Consider the following 16,499-nt stretch of genomic DNA (forward strand, 5'->3'; position numbering starts at 1 on the left):
GACATTTTTATTTACTCACCCTTATGGTTGTGTCTTCCATGGAACAAGCATACGTTAATAAATAAAAAACAGCGGAAATAGGCTCTTAAAGGAATAGTTCACCCAAAAATTTAAATTTTGTCACCACTTACTCAACCTCAAGTTGTTCCAAACCTGTATGAGTTTCTTTCTTCTGTTGATCGCAAAATAAGATGTTTTAAAGAACGTTGGTAATCAAACAGTTGACAGTAGCCACTGATTTCTATAGTGGGAAAAAAAATATACTATGGAAGTCAGTGGCTACCATCAACTCTCTGGTTACCAACATTCTTTAAAATATCTTTGTTTGTGTTCAGAAAGGGTTAGAATGAAGAGAGGAATTCATACGGGTTGAAGGTGAGTAAGGGTGAGTATCGTTTTAAGATGCAAAAAAAAAAAAAAGGCTAAAAAGTGGAATCACATATGTTTTGCGTACACTTATTTGTCAAGAAGAGATGAGAATAAATTCAACGAGAATAATTTATTCAAACCTCTTAAGCAGAGCTTATGTATCATCATATTCATCAATTATTGTACAGAACAATAGAAATATCTGATATTTATATGTATATATATATATATATATATATATATATATATATATATATATATATACTTTAATTCTGCATACATTTCCATACACACACGCACACATACATATATATATATATATTTCCTTTGTTCCTATTTCCTTAAATATATTTTCAAATGAAATGGAGTTATGCTTTACTCCTATAAAACAACCACAACCGCTATCACAAAACACAAACATACACACACAGTCCATGTTAGTGTGCATGTGTGTGTGTTTGTGAAGGTTAAGAAGAGCGCACTTAAGCAATATAAACGATGGGTTCTTTCATTGTGTTCTGATCTTTGGAAGACTGATTCTGCTTATGGTATTAAAACGCTAACATACTTAATCCTTATATGGTTATTATTGGCATTATGATAACTTTTTTTTAGAGCTTTTACTGCTTAAAGTCAACACGAAACAGTTTGCAACCCATTTTTCTTTCATAATCCAACATATTTTCCAATTTAAAAAAAGGACTCAATGATAATAATGTAAGGCAAAGCTTGATTTTTATCTATCGCAAAATGATTAGATGGTGAAAAGTGACTCTACATAACTGATGGTTAAAAATAAGAGAGTTTGATGATCAGCCAAAAAGGAAAATTACATTTGATACAGTAGGCATTTTTGTTTTCTTTGGAATAATGTGCACTGGAAATGTGTATTAAAAAAGTAAATGGGGTCCATTCTGATTTCATGTTGACCTTAATCATCATATTATCAAATGAATCAAAGCCTGTACGTCATGATGCTAAAATATATGCACAGTAGCCTCTTTTTTATCAATATAATAATATCATATTACTAAAATCCATTAAACCTTTTGATATCGTCATCCCAAAAAACAATGAAAGAAGTACATTCTCTGTGTGTCTCTGATTGGCTGAAGAAGTTTGCCCATCTGGCTTCAGCTGGGATGACAAACATTTGCTCAGAACGACGGAGATGATGACTTTAGCTTTCACTCTGTGAGAGTGTTCGAGTATTTCATAGCACTTCTCCTTTGCAATCATCCCCATCTCTGTCCTTCAGCGGAAGTCTTTCCCTTTCATCCCAAGTGCTTTTTGTCTAACCACATTCTTTCTTTCTATCCTCTAACTAGTTCTCTCTAATTCTCCTCTAGCTCTGAGTCGCCTCATCTCTCATGCGTTCGTTCTGCCCTTCAGAAGAAACAGTGGAGACAGAGAAAGCAGAGGAGAGCCTAGAAAACATGGAAGGGGGAAAGGAAAAGAAAGGAGGCAGAGCATGAGGTAAGAAACGAAAGTGCTTGATCATCTACAGACTAAGATGAAGAATTTGGCATTCAAAAAGCAATTAAAGTTACGTAAGTGTGTCGTATGTAATTATAGGGCATGTGTCAGTTGTGCAATTTCAAATAAATGCCATCTTTAACAAAAGGAATGAGATAATTCTATTGATTGGATGCTTTTTTTTTTGTGGACTTAAATGGAATATGAAAAATCATAACTCAATGCATTTATAATACACACTCCCAGTCAAAGGTATAGAGACACTTGACTGAATTTATGTTTATAATGACCTTTTGATCAAAAGGCTTCTGTCTATGTTTAAATAAAAAAAAGAAAAAAAAAAGAAAAAAAAATAGAAACTACACGTTTAGTTTTAGTGCATGAAAACATACACTTGAAAATTCCTTCAACAGTGTTTAAAAAGCATCCCAGGATTCACCTTATTAAATTTGTCTGGGATTTAACATTATTTAGTCACGTTATTATAGAAATATTTCCGTTTGTATTATTTCATAGTTTTCATACTTTCCTATAACTCTAAAATTAGGAAAATGTACATAATGAAGAATGACTGCAAACCTTTGACTGGTAGTGCAAAATAAAACATGTATACATGAAGGTCACAGTCTTAAGAAATGGGTTTTGTGATCAAATTAAGTCTTCCTTACTTAACTAAACTTCTTTTACTAAACTTCATCTTAAGCATACAAAAACATTGAGGGCAGACTATTTATTTATTTTCGAGTAAAGCTGCAGGCAGAATTATCCATGCAGAGCTAAGTTTTATGAAATGGTGGACCATTTTTAGAAAAACAAATGTAAAAGGCCTTTTTTCCAGTTTCGAAAAAATGAATCATTTTTCCCCTCACTACTTCTGTCTAATGTTCTTTTGCTTGTTCATCAGATCCTCATCTAAAACTACCCTTCATTTCCCCTCCTTTTCTCATCTTCCTATCTCACCTGTCCGTAAGTCTCTTAAGCGCACGCTCAATGTTCATGCGGTGTCCGACCCGACTCACACCCAGATCCAGGAAGTCCTCTTTTGTCAGAGATGGCAGGTGGGATCCATCAATCTCGTTGTCGAGAAAACGTTCCCGGTGCTCTGCCAGATTCAGGTAAGTCAGCCAATCAGCAACGTCATATTTGCTCCAGTAGGGGAGGGGCTTAGACACAAATGGCTGATTGGGTGGAGGCGGTGTTAAGGGTGGGTAGCCCATACAAGATGGGGAGGAGCCTCCAGACAGGAAGTTGGTGGGGGAGAGAGAGCTAGAGACCAGCGCAGGGTTAGGAGGAGCAACAGAAGATGGGAGCGGGAAGAGAGGAGAAGTTTGGGGGAAAAACTGGTCTGAATATTGATGGGCGACTCCCAATGGGGGTGTTAAAGGGGGTTGTATTTCATACAGAGAGCTGTAAAGAGGTGCAGATGGAAAGAGAGGGAGCGAGGACGGGCGTGGAGGTCCAGGTTGTGGGTGGTCCGAGCAGGAGATGAGAGGACTGGGTGCTCGGCGACGTTGAGCGTACGAATGAGATTCGGAACGCCGCAACTCTGGCCCGGAGAACTGAAACTCGGAAACTTTCCCACGATACTTAGAACGATGTTTCGGAGACAAGGGATAGGGGGAATAGGATGGAGAGAGCGGTGGATGAGAGACAGAGGAAGGTGAAAGAGGGGCATGAGAGAGAGATATTGGAGAAATGGGAGGATGAGGTAATGATGGAGGAGAGAGGGGTGCATGAGCAAGGGAAAGAGGAGAGAGGGGAGCATGGGGCAGCGAAGGAGGGGACAAAATACCGTGAGGAAAAGAAATAGGAGAATTAGATGGTGTCCAGTCTTTGAGAGGGGCTGGAGCTGGGGTTGGGGTTAGAGGTAATGGGGTAGGGGTTAAGGCTGGGGTTAAAGCTGTTACAGGAAGAGGAGATGTAGGTACGGGGTTAGGGTTCAGAGCCACAGTGGGGCAGTTAGATGTTAAAGAGTTAGGGGGCAGGTTTGGAGAGAAGGAGCGCTGGAGAGACTGCACAGAAGCTGGGAGGAGAGGGGCACAGCCAGAAGGATCACCTGGAAACCTGAGAAAGAGAAAATAAAAGTGTGTAGACAGCAGTAATGCCAATTTAGTTCAGACAAAGTTAGCAATAAAATGCATGCCAGTGAAAAAAATGCACCACAACAATGGTAAGGTGTTGTGGGTGGTTGCCAAAGATTGCAATATGTACTGCAAGGTTTTAACTTGTTGGGTTACTATGATTTATCATTCATGTCTATAGCACAAACAGGGTAAGTTCTAGGATTTGTTCATATTTTTGTATTATTTGTCTATAATTCGGATTTCATTATCAATACAGAAATTCAGGTAATTTCAAATGCTTCACAAACTTTTCTTGCAAATGTATTGTATTATTAGTAAGAATGTGTGTCTTTGCGTGATCTCACCTATGATTTGGTGGTTGTTCCTGACCCTGCCAGCCACCAAGCTGTTGTAGTTTACTGCTGAGTTCATTTATGATGCTGGCCTTAACGTTGGAGAGAGGAGAGTTCAGACGACGATCCATAAATGCTGGAATCTTCACTGCAGCATCACCTCCTCTTCCCACTTCTTGCTCTTCCTCTTCCCTTGACCTGTACATGTTGGGAGCAGTGCTAGCCTGCCGCTGTAACGGTGGTCCAGTTCGCCCATTCTGTGTGTGTACATGGTATTTTGACATATTTTGAGTGTGTGTTTTTGCTAGTGGCTGGTTTGGAGGTTTGGATTTATTTATGTGTGGTTTGTGAGGTTTTTGAGCAAATTTATCGGTTTGAGAAAGAGACGAATCCAGGGAGACTCTTCTGTCTCCTTTGAAACCATCCCCTACTATCCCACTCTCCATGCTTTCTCTCCGTCTTCCTTCACTCTCCTTCTCTCGGTCCCTTCTTTCTGTGAAGTTTTCCAAGTGGTGATCACTGCTGCTGTGACTATCCAGTTCCTCAATCCCAGAATCAACCACAGCCTCCGACCAATCACGCCCCTTAAGTGCCTGAGGAAGTCGATCACCTGCGATAACTGATGTACTTTCCAAAGGCATTGTTGTGGTGACAGTCATAACAGCTGCAGTTGCAGCCATGGTGGAATACGGCAGAGAAACATTAGTGTGGCCTTGGTGCGGGTAGAAAAGTGGAAGAGGTCGATACAATGACATAGGGTCAGATGAGGAGCCTGGGGCGGAAGGGGAACTCGAAGGAGGAAAAATCTGAGGAGAAGGAAGAGATGGGGAGAAAGCTGACTGAGTCAGATTGGCCACCTCACTGTCATAGGATGTAAGACTAGAAGTGGCAGAATCTCCTGCTTGTGGCGAGGGTAAAGGTTGGGGCTGGCCGGTGTTTGGGTGCTGGGAATAGCCAGAGGTTTGAGACTGGGGAGGGTTTGCCGGAGGTATTTTAGGACACAGTTGTGGAGGGGGGATTAGAGGACATGGTGGGAAAAGATATGGATGTACCACAGCAGAAGGATGGACGGGTGTCTGCTGTGAGTCAGCATGCATGTTGTCTGGTAGGGACATGGCATCTTGCGGGGGATTCGAAAGCGTTTGCAGAGACTGTTGGTCTTTGAGTGGCTGAGATTCTGACAGCTCCTTCTGTTGTTGTTGCTGTTGATTATATTCTGTTGTTCCATGGGTGTCTATTTCTATTCCGTTTGCAAACTGTATAGGGGGAGGTAGGGGCTCTGCAAACACAAACTCATCATCCACATCCACAGATGGAGCAGGAGGTGGAAGGACCATCACATCTCCACCCTCTCCAACCCCTAGGTTTCCCCCTCTCTTCACTTCCTTCTCTCCCTCCTTTTCCATGCCACTCTCTCCCATCTTCTGTCCTCCCCTGTCATCCTGGGAATTACTGGTGGGACTTTTGCCAGCTGTGCCGAGTTCACTCTCCTTATCTATGTAGGATAGCCTGCGGGGAGGAGGCTTGGGCGGTATCCTCTTGTGCCCTTCTCTCTCTCTTTCCCGTAGGTAAGTGTGGTACTGATTGGCTCTGTTGTCTCTGTCCTGAAGGTGAGACTGGTACTGACTGGCTTGATTATCTGTAAACCGCACCTTTGGTGCCCCTTTTTCCTCTCTATCCATAAGGTTCTGTTCATTCCATTCCAAGCTCCCCGTCCCACCACCCGTCAATCGCAGCATCCGAGGAGACTGGGGGCGACTCTGTGGGACTGGCCCACCTGTTGTTGGAGAGGCACCACTAAGGTAGAGTGAGGTGTGTGATTGGTAGATGTAGAACGGAGGAACAGGCTTTTGGTTTGTAGGGGAGACCACAGGAGGAAAAGCTCCAGTGCTGGACAGCTGGCGTCCGAAGTGCCGTTCCTCTCTACGTGTACGGTGGTCATCTTTCAGCGCTCGCTCACGTGCTGCCAGCGCAAGCCCAAGAGGGCTTGTTGGGTCTAGAACTTTCCCCGTCAATGGGTGGATGAAGGTAGTGGCTTGATGAGGTGTAGCTGATGCGTACTGCGGCAACCCAAATGCAGGTGGCATGCTTAAGGCATCGCCAGAGATCAATCCCTCATCGATAGATTTGGAAGGGCGCAAACGAGCAGAGGTGCTGCCCTCCAGTGGAGTTTGAGCAGACTCATGCTCATCTAACAGGTCCTCCTCAGAGGAGTAGTAGAATGAGGCGCTTCTCCGGCGGGAATCACGGAAGCGTTCACGTTCCCTCTGTGCTGTGCTCTTGCCCAGTGTTTCCATTTTTGACGGGATATTAGGTGGCGGAGGTGGAGTGGGCGTAGGAGCCATGACTGGGTTTTGAGGCTTTCCCTCTTCCTGCTCTTCATTAATCTCAGGAGAAGGTTCTGTATCCTCACTGCTCGCACGGCTACTGTGCCCAGAGCTGCTGGTAGATGGTGCTTTAACAATAATCGTTGGGATTGAAATGGAACTTTTCTCCAATTTTTCTCTGCCTGATGTCTCTTCCACCTTGCGCTGCTTCACCAACAGCCCCTTCCCCCCTTGCCGACCTCCAATCTTAGCCACGGCTGGCGCTTGGTTCCGCTGTGCGGTGGACTGTTTGCCGCCCACATCAGAGGGAGGTGTGGCGTTGCTATAGCCACGCCTCAGTCCACCCATTCTTGTTCCTCCCATCTTGCTGGTATCAGTTTCAGCCTGTAAAACACAATATTTCTAAGATTTAATACTTCCAGGAAAAGACAAGAAAGAACAAAGCATATGACCAATGCCACTTCTTGGGACCTTTGTCCAATGATATCAAGCTCTTACCCGGCGGTTGGGCGGGACCCTGTGTTGTGTCTGGCTGTGAGGCAAGTGGTGTGATGGAGGCAGAGGAGGGACAGCAAAAAAATGTGTTGGTGCTGCTCTCCTGTCTGTGTGGCCACCGGCAGACAGGGGCGGCTCAGGCGCTGAGGTGTCGGGTGGAGGGGGAATGTCCTCTGGTCCAGGCACAGAAAGACTACGGGACAGCTTCATAGTAGGAGGATGGAGATGTACCCTCTCCTCCTCTGTAACACCTTTGGACAGAAGACATGCAGAACACAGTTAAATAAATTGCACTAAGAATTACAGTGCAGTTGGACAACTGGACCTGCTGCATTTAAACTTACCCATGGATTTCTGACGCATCATCATAGCACGCTGAGTTGAATGGCCTGATGAAAACTGGGCTTGGTTATAACCATACCCAGACCCTGATGACATCATGCCAACACCTGATTGTTCAAAAGTTTGCTGTAAAGGGAAGAGACTGATGGGATTGAATATTTAGCACATTTCCTTACTGTCTCAGTGAAATACAGATTACAGCACTATATCCACACATTAACTGCTTGTAAATGTACTTTTTTTCAGCACCTGCAGCACAGAAGTTGTTGCACTCTTACACTTATTACCAGGTGAAAAGCCTTACTAACACAGCTGTGCAACACCTAAGATCAGGTTAGCAAACGTAAATGGTAATTTGTAGGAATATACTACAAAGAACCCCTTTCTTCAACCAAAACTACCAAGTTTCAAAGCTGTGTTTATAACTCTTTTGAAGCTTTTCTTGTTGCTGCTTTTTCCAACTAGTAGTGGAGGTTTTTGATGTCATATGCTACTGTGCACACAACTCTACGGCAGTGAGCTGATGCAATAATTAAACATGCTTTCTCAAACTTCTCTCTCATGTGTAATGTTAGAAAAACCTATTCATTCTAGTGAATTGTTTTGCTCAGATGGCTCATAGATTTGTGTCTCTGCACAACATTTTAGCTCTTCTTTTTCATGCCGAAATATGCTGCTGTTCATTACAATGTTTTCAAAGTTTTGTTAAAGTTTATGTTGGTGATAAATGACAAAATATATCTTCAGTAGCTTCACCTTTAAGTAGCTTGACTGTAGTTTAAATTATGAGCTTGTAACTTGACAAACTAGCTTCAAAAGTAGCTTTCTCAACACTGTCAAATCACTGTTAATCAGTACAGAGATAATGAAACAGAGATGTTACCTCATTAGTGTTAAAGCCCTTGTTTCGTTCCTTCTTGCCCCCATGACCTCTGTGACCCTGAGAGTCTGATGTGCTAATTGTCTGCTGAGCAGCAGCTAGAATCTCGTCCAGCTTATCTGGAGAATGAAAGGTTTAAAAGAACATCATTCATGCTATAAATCATGAAAACATATTCATTGCCTTTTGGTCTTTTTGTTTATTCAGACTGTCAGACTGGAGGTGAAGCCATGTACATATCATAATATACATTAAAATGTGATATATAAAAATAAATGTACAGCAGGAGATGAATATAAAAAGATGTCATAATGTAAAGGAAGGTTTCTTACTAAGGGCCATTTGATAGACACTCTTCTTCTTTTCTGGAGCTTGAGAGCTCTCTGTGTGGTCTGAGCATAGAGAAAAATCACATACAAAAAATTTACAACTGTACACACAAATACACAGACATGTTCCTAGTAAACATAAATGCATAAATGCACGAAAACAAAAGAAAAATCAAATCACCTGGTTTCTTCCATGGCGAGGCAGCTGTAACAGAAAGTGAATGTTACACATTCAATAACTTTTCACAAGTGCACATTTTACTGGACACTATGGTGACAATGTAATATTTTCATATTTTTGTTTTTGTATCATTATTTTAAATTATTCCCTTGTAACAGTATTAACACTCATTAACAAGCAAGTATTTTCCTCAAGTTTGCAATCTATTTTGAGTTGTCATGAAAAGACAACTGACAGCCAGCAAACATATTATCATGTTTTCATTGTCATTGACAAGAAACACATTTCATAACTAATAAATGTAAATCACATACTGCTGTTCATTGTTGAATATCTAAGATATATTTCATCCTTAAATCAGAAGAAATAATAAATTATATTTTGCTTAAAGGGTTACCCAAAAATGAAAATAATGTCATTTATTACTCACCCTCATGCCGCTCCACACCCGTAAGACCTTCGTTCATCTTCAGAACACAAATTAAGATATTTTTGTTGAAATCTGATAGCTCAGTGAGGCCTCCATAGCCAGCAATGACATTTCCTCTCTCAAGATCCATTAATAAATCAGTTCATGTGAGTACAGTGGTTCAATATTAATATTATAAAGCGACGAGAATATTTTTGGAGTGTTATGAATCTTTTGTGTCAAATCAGAGGGTCGAAGCACGTGATTTCAGCAGTTTGAAACACGATCGAATCATGATTCGGCACAAAAGATTCATAACGCTCCGAAGCTTCCTGAAGCAGTGTTTTGAAATCGGCCATCACTAAATGAGTCGTTATTTTGTTTTTTCGGCACACCAAAAATATTCTCGTCGCTTTATTATATTAATATTGAACCACTGTACTCACATGACCTGATTTAAATATGTTTTTAGTACATTAATGGATCTTGAGAGAGGAAATGTCATTGCTGGCTATGGAGGCCTCACTGAGCCATCGGATTTCAACTAAAATATCTTAATTTGTGTTCTGAAGATTAATGAAGGTCTTACGGGTGTGGAACGACATGAGGGTGAGTAATAAATGACATTATTTTAATTTTGGGGTGAACTAACCCTTTAATAAAAAAAAATTAAGCCTGTTTTAAGTTTTTGTTTTTTCACTGTATATATATATATATATATATATATATATATATATATATATATATATATATATATACACAAAAGTCATTGGATAGTTTTTAGTTCACTCATTCTAAAATAATATAAAGGTTAAAAATAAGAAGAGATAGACAGACCTTTCTCCACTGTGTGCAAAGAAGAGAGAAAAACAAGCACATTATCAGTCAAAAAAGATGACTGAATGTGTGATATATAAGTTTTAAGATAAAAGTGCTTAATATACTAACATATTTCATGCGTGAATATGTACTGTATGTAAGGTGAGTATATGAGTTTGTAAGATTGTACCCATCTCCTCCAGTTCTGAAGTCATGGATTTGGAGCGCAGAGCTATAGCCGGAGGGGTCAGCCGCTTACTTTGCTGAGGAACTAAAGGTAAGGAGAGAGCGTTGTTAAATCAAATCAAAAACTGGCTGCATGCCATTCATTCATACTCCCACAGACAAATCCACAGTAAAACAGACCCTGACCTTTCTTCTTAGGCATTTCCTCCATCTCAGGATTTCGTGCAACCATGACGACCTTCACCATCAGACTGTTCCCACCCTGGCGAATCATGTTCACCACCTGCCTGTGACCCACCTTCACCACATTGATTCCATTCACCTATGAGAAAACAGCGATAATGGCTGTCACTGTGCTTCAATAGTAACTCAAGATATATTGTAAGATATATAACTGTTCAAAAGTTTGGGGTCAGTAAGTTGTTTTTTTAAAGAAATTAATACTTTTATCCAGCAAGGATGCTTTAAAATGATCAAAAAATACAGTAAAGACATTTATAATGTTTATGTTTATATTTATCAAAGAATCCTGTAAAAACCTGTCACGGTTTCCACAAAAATATAATACAGTAGCTCTATTTTAATATATAATATATTAAAAAGCAACACAGCCGATTTCAGTATTGATAAAGATCAGAAATATTTCTTGAGTAGCAAATCATCATATTATAATGATTTCTGAATGATCATGTGACACTGAAAACTGGAATAATGATGCTGAAAATTCAGCTTTGATCACAGGAATTATTATATTTTAAAATTGCGTTCATTTAAATTTTTTTAGAATATTTCTGTTTTTGCTGAGTTTTTAATCAAATTTCAATTTCTTTTAAAAAAAACATTTAAAAAATCTTACCGGCCCCTAATGTTCTACTTCGTTATTCAGTTCAAGTGACTTTCAATGTACATATAGTTTTACAAAGATTGTTTTTAAATAAAATTATATTTGACAATTATGTAAGTAAGGAAATTTGATTTGCAGTTTAGAGAGAGAGAAACACAAGTGGGCGTCTTAAGCATTATCATCAGACTTGTTTCAAAATGATTCAACATGATTCACACTTCAAATTAACCAGCCGGGAACCGTGAGGTGAAGGTGTTTGCTAACAGGCCGAAGCGTCTGGAGATGCATCAATAAATATATATCTTATACAGAGAACACAAGATGCATGTCACCTCCTCTTGCAGAATCAAATTTAAGTCAGTAACACAAGTATCACAGTGAGGCTTATCACTTCAGTGTAGGTGTTAAGTTTTGTTCAGTGTAGGGTTTAACACCTCACAGACAGGAGACTATACAGCTAAACCAGTTTTGGCTTTACGTTCAGCCTGGTTGCATCTAAGGACGCAACCTCTTTGCTAACCTCGATCAGGAAGTCACCCATCCGCAGGCCGGACCGCCACGCGACGCCCCCCTCATCGACTGACTCGAGGTACTGCAGAGCAGGAAAGGCTGGAGTCGGGCTGAACTCCTCGACAGGAGTCTGGGCTAGAGATCATAGATCACAATCACAGATGAGATCCGTCCATGTCATGCTGGGCTCTGTTATCAAACCAGAAAAGAGCTCGCTGATGTCCATCACTCACCTTTGGCCCCTCTGAGCACAAAACCGAAGCCCTCATTGTCTTTTTTCTGCAGAAGTACAGTTTTCTCCTTTATGATGTAGTCACTGTCAGAGAGAAAAGACAGAGGTGTTTTGAAGCTCATATGAAAGACGTGCAGAAGCTCATTTTATCAAAATGATGACCCAACCATTGGTTTTGTCCATATTTGACCCAATTTTGGGTTGAAACAACCCAGCATTTTTTAGAGTGTATATTCAAAATTTGAGAATATCACTCAGAGTCTGGGTAACTAAAACTGAAACCAAAAGCATAAAAAAACAAGTGCTATCAACGTTAACGTGTCAACGCATGCGATTCATTTTTTTCTAGTATATCACATTATTGGCTAGCGTTACATTATTTGATCACGCTCTTATTCTTTCGCGCTTGAATGAACAATAACACACACAATTATACCAAAATGTTCGTTTTGTCCAGTATACTCACAAAAGCAGTCTTATATGAGTTATATAAAGTCTTAAATGAATGTAAACAGTTGTGAGAAAATAACGCGTCATGTGCAGCATCGGCAGATCTTAAAGTGACAGCAGCCACTAATGTTGTGATGTTAATCAAAAAACAAAGGTAACAGAAAATGACTCACTGCTCTTGACTGAAGTACTAACTTTAATAAGGATTAATGTCTATTTAATTTATAATTTATGCAGTGATATCTTTATTCAATTTCTGTAGTATATTTCCTACCTGTTAGACAGGGTTTATGTGAAGTTGTTATATTTTTAGAAGCCTAACTAATGTTCAAATTAATAGCTTTCAATTACATTTTAATGTTGAATGGCTATATTTAATGTTTAAAATTGAAAAAAAAAAAAAAAAAAAATCTATTACATTGAGACATCAGTATTATTAGTATCACTGATACTGGCCTTCATTCATAAAAAGATGGCATTAAACAAGTATATAAAATATACTGTCTTTATGTCGTTTGTACATTAATTTGGAGATTCACTGTGAAATTACTACATTATAAAATTAAAAACAAAAAAATTGATATAAAAAAAGTAATGTTTTTAATCGCAATTAATTGTGATTAAACACAGAAAAAATTGTGTGATGGATTGACAGCACTAAAAAACATTTGTTACTTGAAATAAAAAAATGTTAATGAAATAAAATTAAATTTAACACATATTTTAATTCAGCAGCATTTTTGTTTTTGTACTGAAATAAAATTAATAAAAATTACTAACTTTACTTAAATGACTAAAATTTAAAAAAAATTCAATTAATTTTAAAACAATGAAAATAGAATATATAACAATAAAAAACAATAACAATGATAAAAAAAATCAAAATATTATTAATACAAACTACACTAGTATATTAATGATACAAAAAAACACTGTTCTGAACACGGAAAATGTAGCTGTTTTGGAACATAATATCCAATTTTTATTTTAACTGTTTCAAGCATGTAGATCATCTTGGATCAGCAGCAAACGAGCTGCAGCATACAGCAGTGGTCAAGCTGTGGCTGGTAAACCAGTTAAAATCCAGCTTTCATTAGCTATTGACCAGCTTGGACCGGTTAGAAACGAGCTACCATGTTCCAATACACAGCTACTAGCCTAAGCTCAAAAATAGAATTGACAAAGATTCTGAAATGTCATATATGTTGGATTTACAGTAGCAACGATAACGTTAGTAACTATGGTATTTTGGCGGACACTTTGGTTACCATGGTGAATGTATGGGGGTTTGTAGAAGTGTGCAGTTAGTTCAGAGCAAAGACAATGACAGATACAGACTAGCATTGTGCTTTGTCAGCTCAGCTCTATTATTTGGACATTGTATGTTCTGACTGCGATATCAATGCAAAATATCTTTGTTCCGATGCTTAAATGCAGCTAGCTGAATTAACACTACAAAAGGCAGGCACAACATAAAGCCAGTAAAAGAATTAACACATGGATCAGCTGCAACAAATTTAGATTCTAAAAATGTTTCCTAAACATTCCATTTTGGATGTGAGAATGTTACAACGTACAGTTGCCTAATGCGAGTAGAATGTCATTTAAGGTCAGGATGTTAGACTAGGAATGTTTTCTCCTAACACTGTTAGAACATTTATCAAACATCAACTTCACATAATGTTATCCAAGCGAAACATTCTCCATTATTAGCTTTACGTTGATTAAAATGGTTCTCAATTTACTAAATCAACAAAAAAGGACTTTATTGTGCCTGTGAGCTCTTTCCATTAGCTAAAACTGTAGCAATATTACAGTCTCCTTTATCTTCTTCCACAAGCATATAGATAAGATCCCCATAATCCTGGAGATCCATTATGGATACAGCACAGTTTGTGTCAAATTTAGCAATTTAAAATCTGCATGCTTATCCCACCTTTGTTCAATCAAAGAGCATCACAACATGCAAACTAATTAATATGCAGATTATCAGTGTTGGAAAACTAAAAGTTCAGTTTCTGTAACTGAGTAAAACGACAATTTAACACCAGCAACAGCAACATTTTCCAACTGAATGGCATCATCCATCATGGATCCAGCACACGACCCACAGAATTGGCAAACACAAGGTTTAACACCATCTAACAACAGCATATCAGATGCACCTGAACAACAGCGATATGTTAACAAGAGTTTGGACAGAGCAACCATCCATTTAAATGCATGCATACGCATCACTATACTGTACTGAGGCAACACATGGTTACTTAACTAACAAATGACACACTTTAGACTTCTTATATATATTCTTATATAAAGATAACTATAAACACTTATGACGAACTCAAGCCAAAACCCTACTACAAATGGAAAACCATACAATTTTAGATTTAAAAAACAGATTTTTCCAACCAACGACAATCCCAACATTTGAAAATCCACATATTTATGCCACACTTGTTAAATCCAGGCGCATCACAAGATGCAAATGAAATAACATTCAGATTATCAGCATTGGAAAACTAAAATAAGTTCAGTTTCTGTAACTGAAGCATACCATCTTTAACTTAAGCCGAACGTTTTTCATTATTATTGAAATTGTGATTTTCAAATACAAAATCCTCTCACGTGACAAGTTCACTCATATTCTAGAAGTTGATCCGCCTCGAATTTTAGCATCATTTTCCTACGTTAACACCGTTCTGAACAGCATCATCATCATCATATCTCATCTGTGTAGGAATGACAGCGGGAAAGATTGTGATGCATAGATGACGATACGCCAGCGAGACTCACACACATTTCATCAACCCCGAAGGATCGCAACTTTCTATGATGCACACTTTCACACATATATACACCCACAGTGATTCATACCCTTTTCAGTGATTCAAAAACACACATACATGTCACATGAACTCATTTACAACACACAAGTAAAAGCAGGAAAACGTTTTCTGATGTGTTCTTCCTCCAACGCATGTACAATGACAGCCACATTCACGACTCATATGCACACATATAAACACATACACACACCGAAAGAGGGATCTGATTACGATAAACGACCAGACACACACACACAGATGATATATACTGTATATGAAAACATTGATTCTGCTCAACAGTCTGTCTGCTACCTCTTCAGAGCATCCATCTGCCTCTCTCGCTTTCTCCTGCTCTACCTCTCTCTCCGCAGCGACAATAAAAGAATGGAGCAGCCGATACCTGTAAATGAACCAGACGCTGCGGTTCTGGGGACCGAGCGAGGGCCATGAGGATGAGAGGGAGAGAGGGAGAGACAGGTCTTTCTCTCCGTATCCCCCCATTGCCATGTCCCCCCCTCCTCTGAGTCCTCCTCCTCCTCTCCGGCCCCTCGTCTCTCAGTGCGCACACAGCCAGAGGAGGAGAGAGAGGGAGAGAGAGAGAGAGAGAGAGAGACACCAAGCAACCTACATGCTTAAGAACGAAAGAGGAGGAGGGAGAGAAAGGGAGGGTTTAACAGAGCTCACATTCAGTCACTGCGACATTCAGAGAGAGACAGAATGAGGAGGGGTTGTGTGAAAAAAAGAGGAGGGAGAGAACGAAAGAAACCAGTGTGGGAGAGAAACATGCTTTAAAGGAATAGTTCTCTCAAAAACTAGAATCCTGCACTCCTTTCTAACCTGTTTGATTGTCTTTCTGCCATGGAACATGAAAGGAGATGTTTAGCTGAGTGTTCACGCTGCTCTTTTTCACATAATGAAAGCATATAGTGAGCCGGGGCTGAGATATCAAAGTATCTCACATGACAAATACTGTGGCCTGCTGAAGTCATAAGACAACTTTGCATGAGAAACAGATGGAAATTTAATGTATACATTTATGCACTTAGCAGACGCTTTCACCCAAAGTGAATTCATGGTACAGAATTTTATACTGAATATATAAAATATAAAGTTTATAATTTCATGGTGCATGGCAAAAACAAACCAAAAAACATTAGAAAAGAAGTGCAAATGCTGTTGAATGTAGTGCATTTTTCATTAGCTGCGTTTATATGGACCATCTGATTTACTGATTGAATTACTGATTGTAATCGGACTAGTAGCACAGTCTAGGGATGTCAATTTACACAAATTTTAAATTAACGATCAATTAATTGATTAATTGTGAGCCTTAAAGGGTTATTTCACCCAAAAATTTAAATAATGTCATTTATTACTCACCCTCATGTCGTTCCATACCTTCGTTA

At 39.2% G+C, this 16,499-nt stretch overlaps 1 protein-coding gene across 1 annotated transcript in view; it reads right to left on the minus strand.

Moving 5' to 3' along the window:
- Positions 1 to 1,885: 1,885 nt before the first annotated feature.
- The window catches only part of LOC137014407 (SH3 and multiple ankyrin repeat domains protein 1-like), a 27,680-nt gene continuing 13,066 nt past the window's right edge, over positions 1,886 to 16,499 (minus strand). The window contains exons 10-20 of the mRNA XM_067378711.1: positions 11,817 to 11,899; positions 11,594 to 11,718; positions 10,416 to 10,551; positions 10,234 to 10,314; positions 8,816 to 8,839; positions 8,638 to 8,697; positions 8,309 to 8,424; positions 7,428 to 7,551; positions 7,087 to 7,334; positions 4,274 to 6,972; positions 1,886 to 3,909 (exon numbers count right to left, since the gene is read on the minus strand). Coding sequence (XP_067234812.1) covers positions 2,802 to 3,909; positions 4,274 to 6,972; positions 7,087 to 7,334; positions 7,428 to 7,551; positions 8,309 to 8,424; positions 8,638 to 8,697; positions 8,816 to 8,839; positions 10,234 to 10,314; positions 10,416 to 10,551; positions 11,594 to 11,718; positions 11,817 to 11,899 — 4,804 coding nt within the window. The 3' untranslated portion in view covers positions 1,886 to 2,801. The remainder of the gene's footprint in view (positions 3,910 to 4,273; positions 6,973 to 7,086; positions 7,335 to 7,427; positions 7,552 to 8,308; positions 8,425 to 8,637; positions 8,698 to 8,815; positions 8,840 to 10,233; positions 10,315 to 10,415; positions 10,552 to 11,593; positions 11,719 to 11,816; positions 11,900 to 16,499) is intronic.

The sequence above is a fragment of the Chanodichthys erythropterus genome, chromosome 23 (genome assembly GCF_024489055.1).
Source record: "Chanodichthys erythropterus isolate Z2021 chromosome 23, ASM2448905v1, whole genome shotgun sequence".
Taxonomy (NCBI): Eukaryota; Metazoa; Chordata; class Actinopteri; order Cypriniformes; family Xenocyprididae; genus Chanodichthys; species Chanodichthys erythropterus.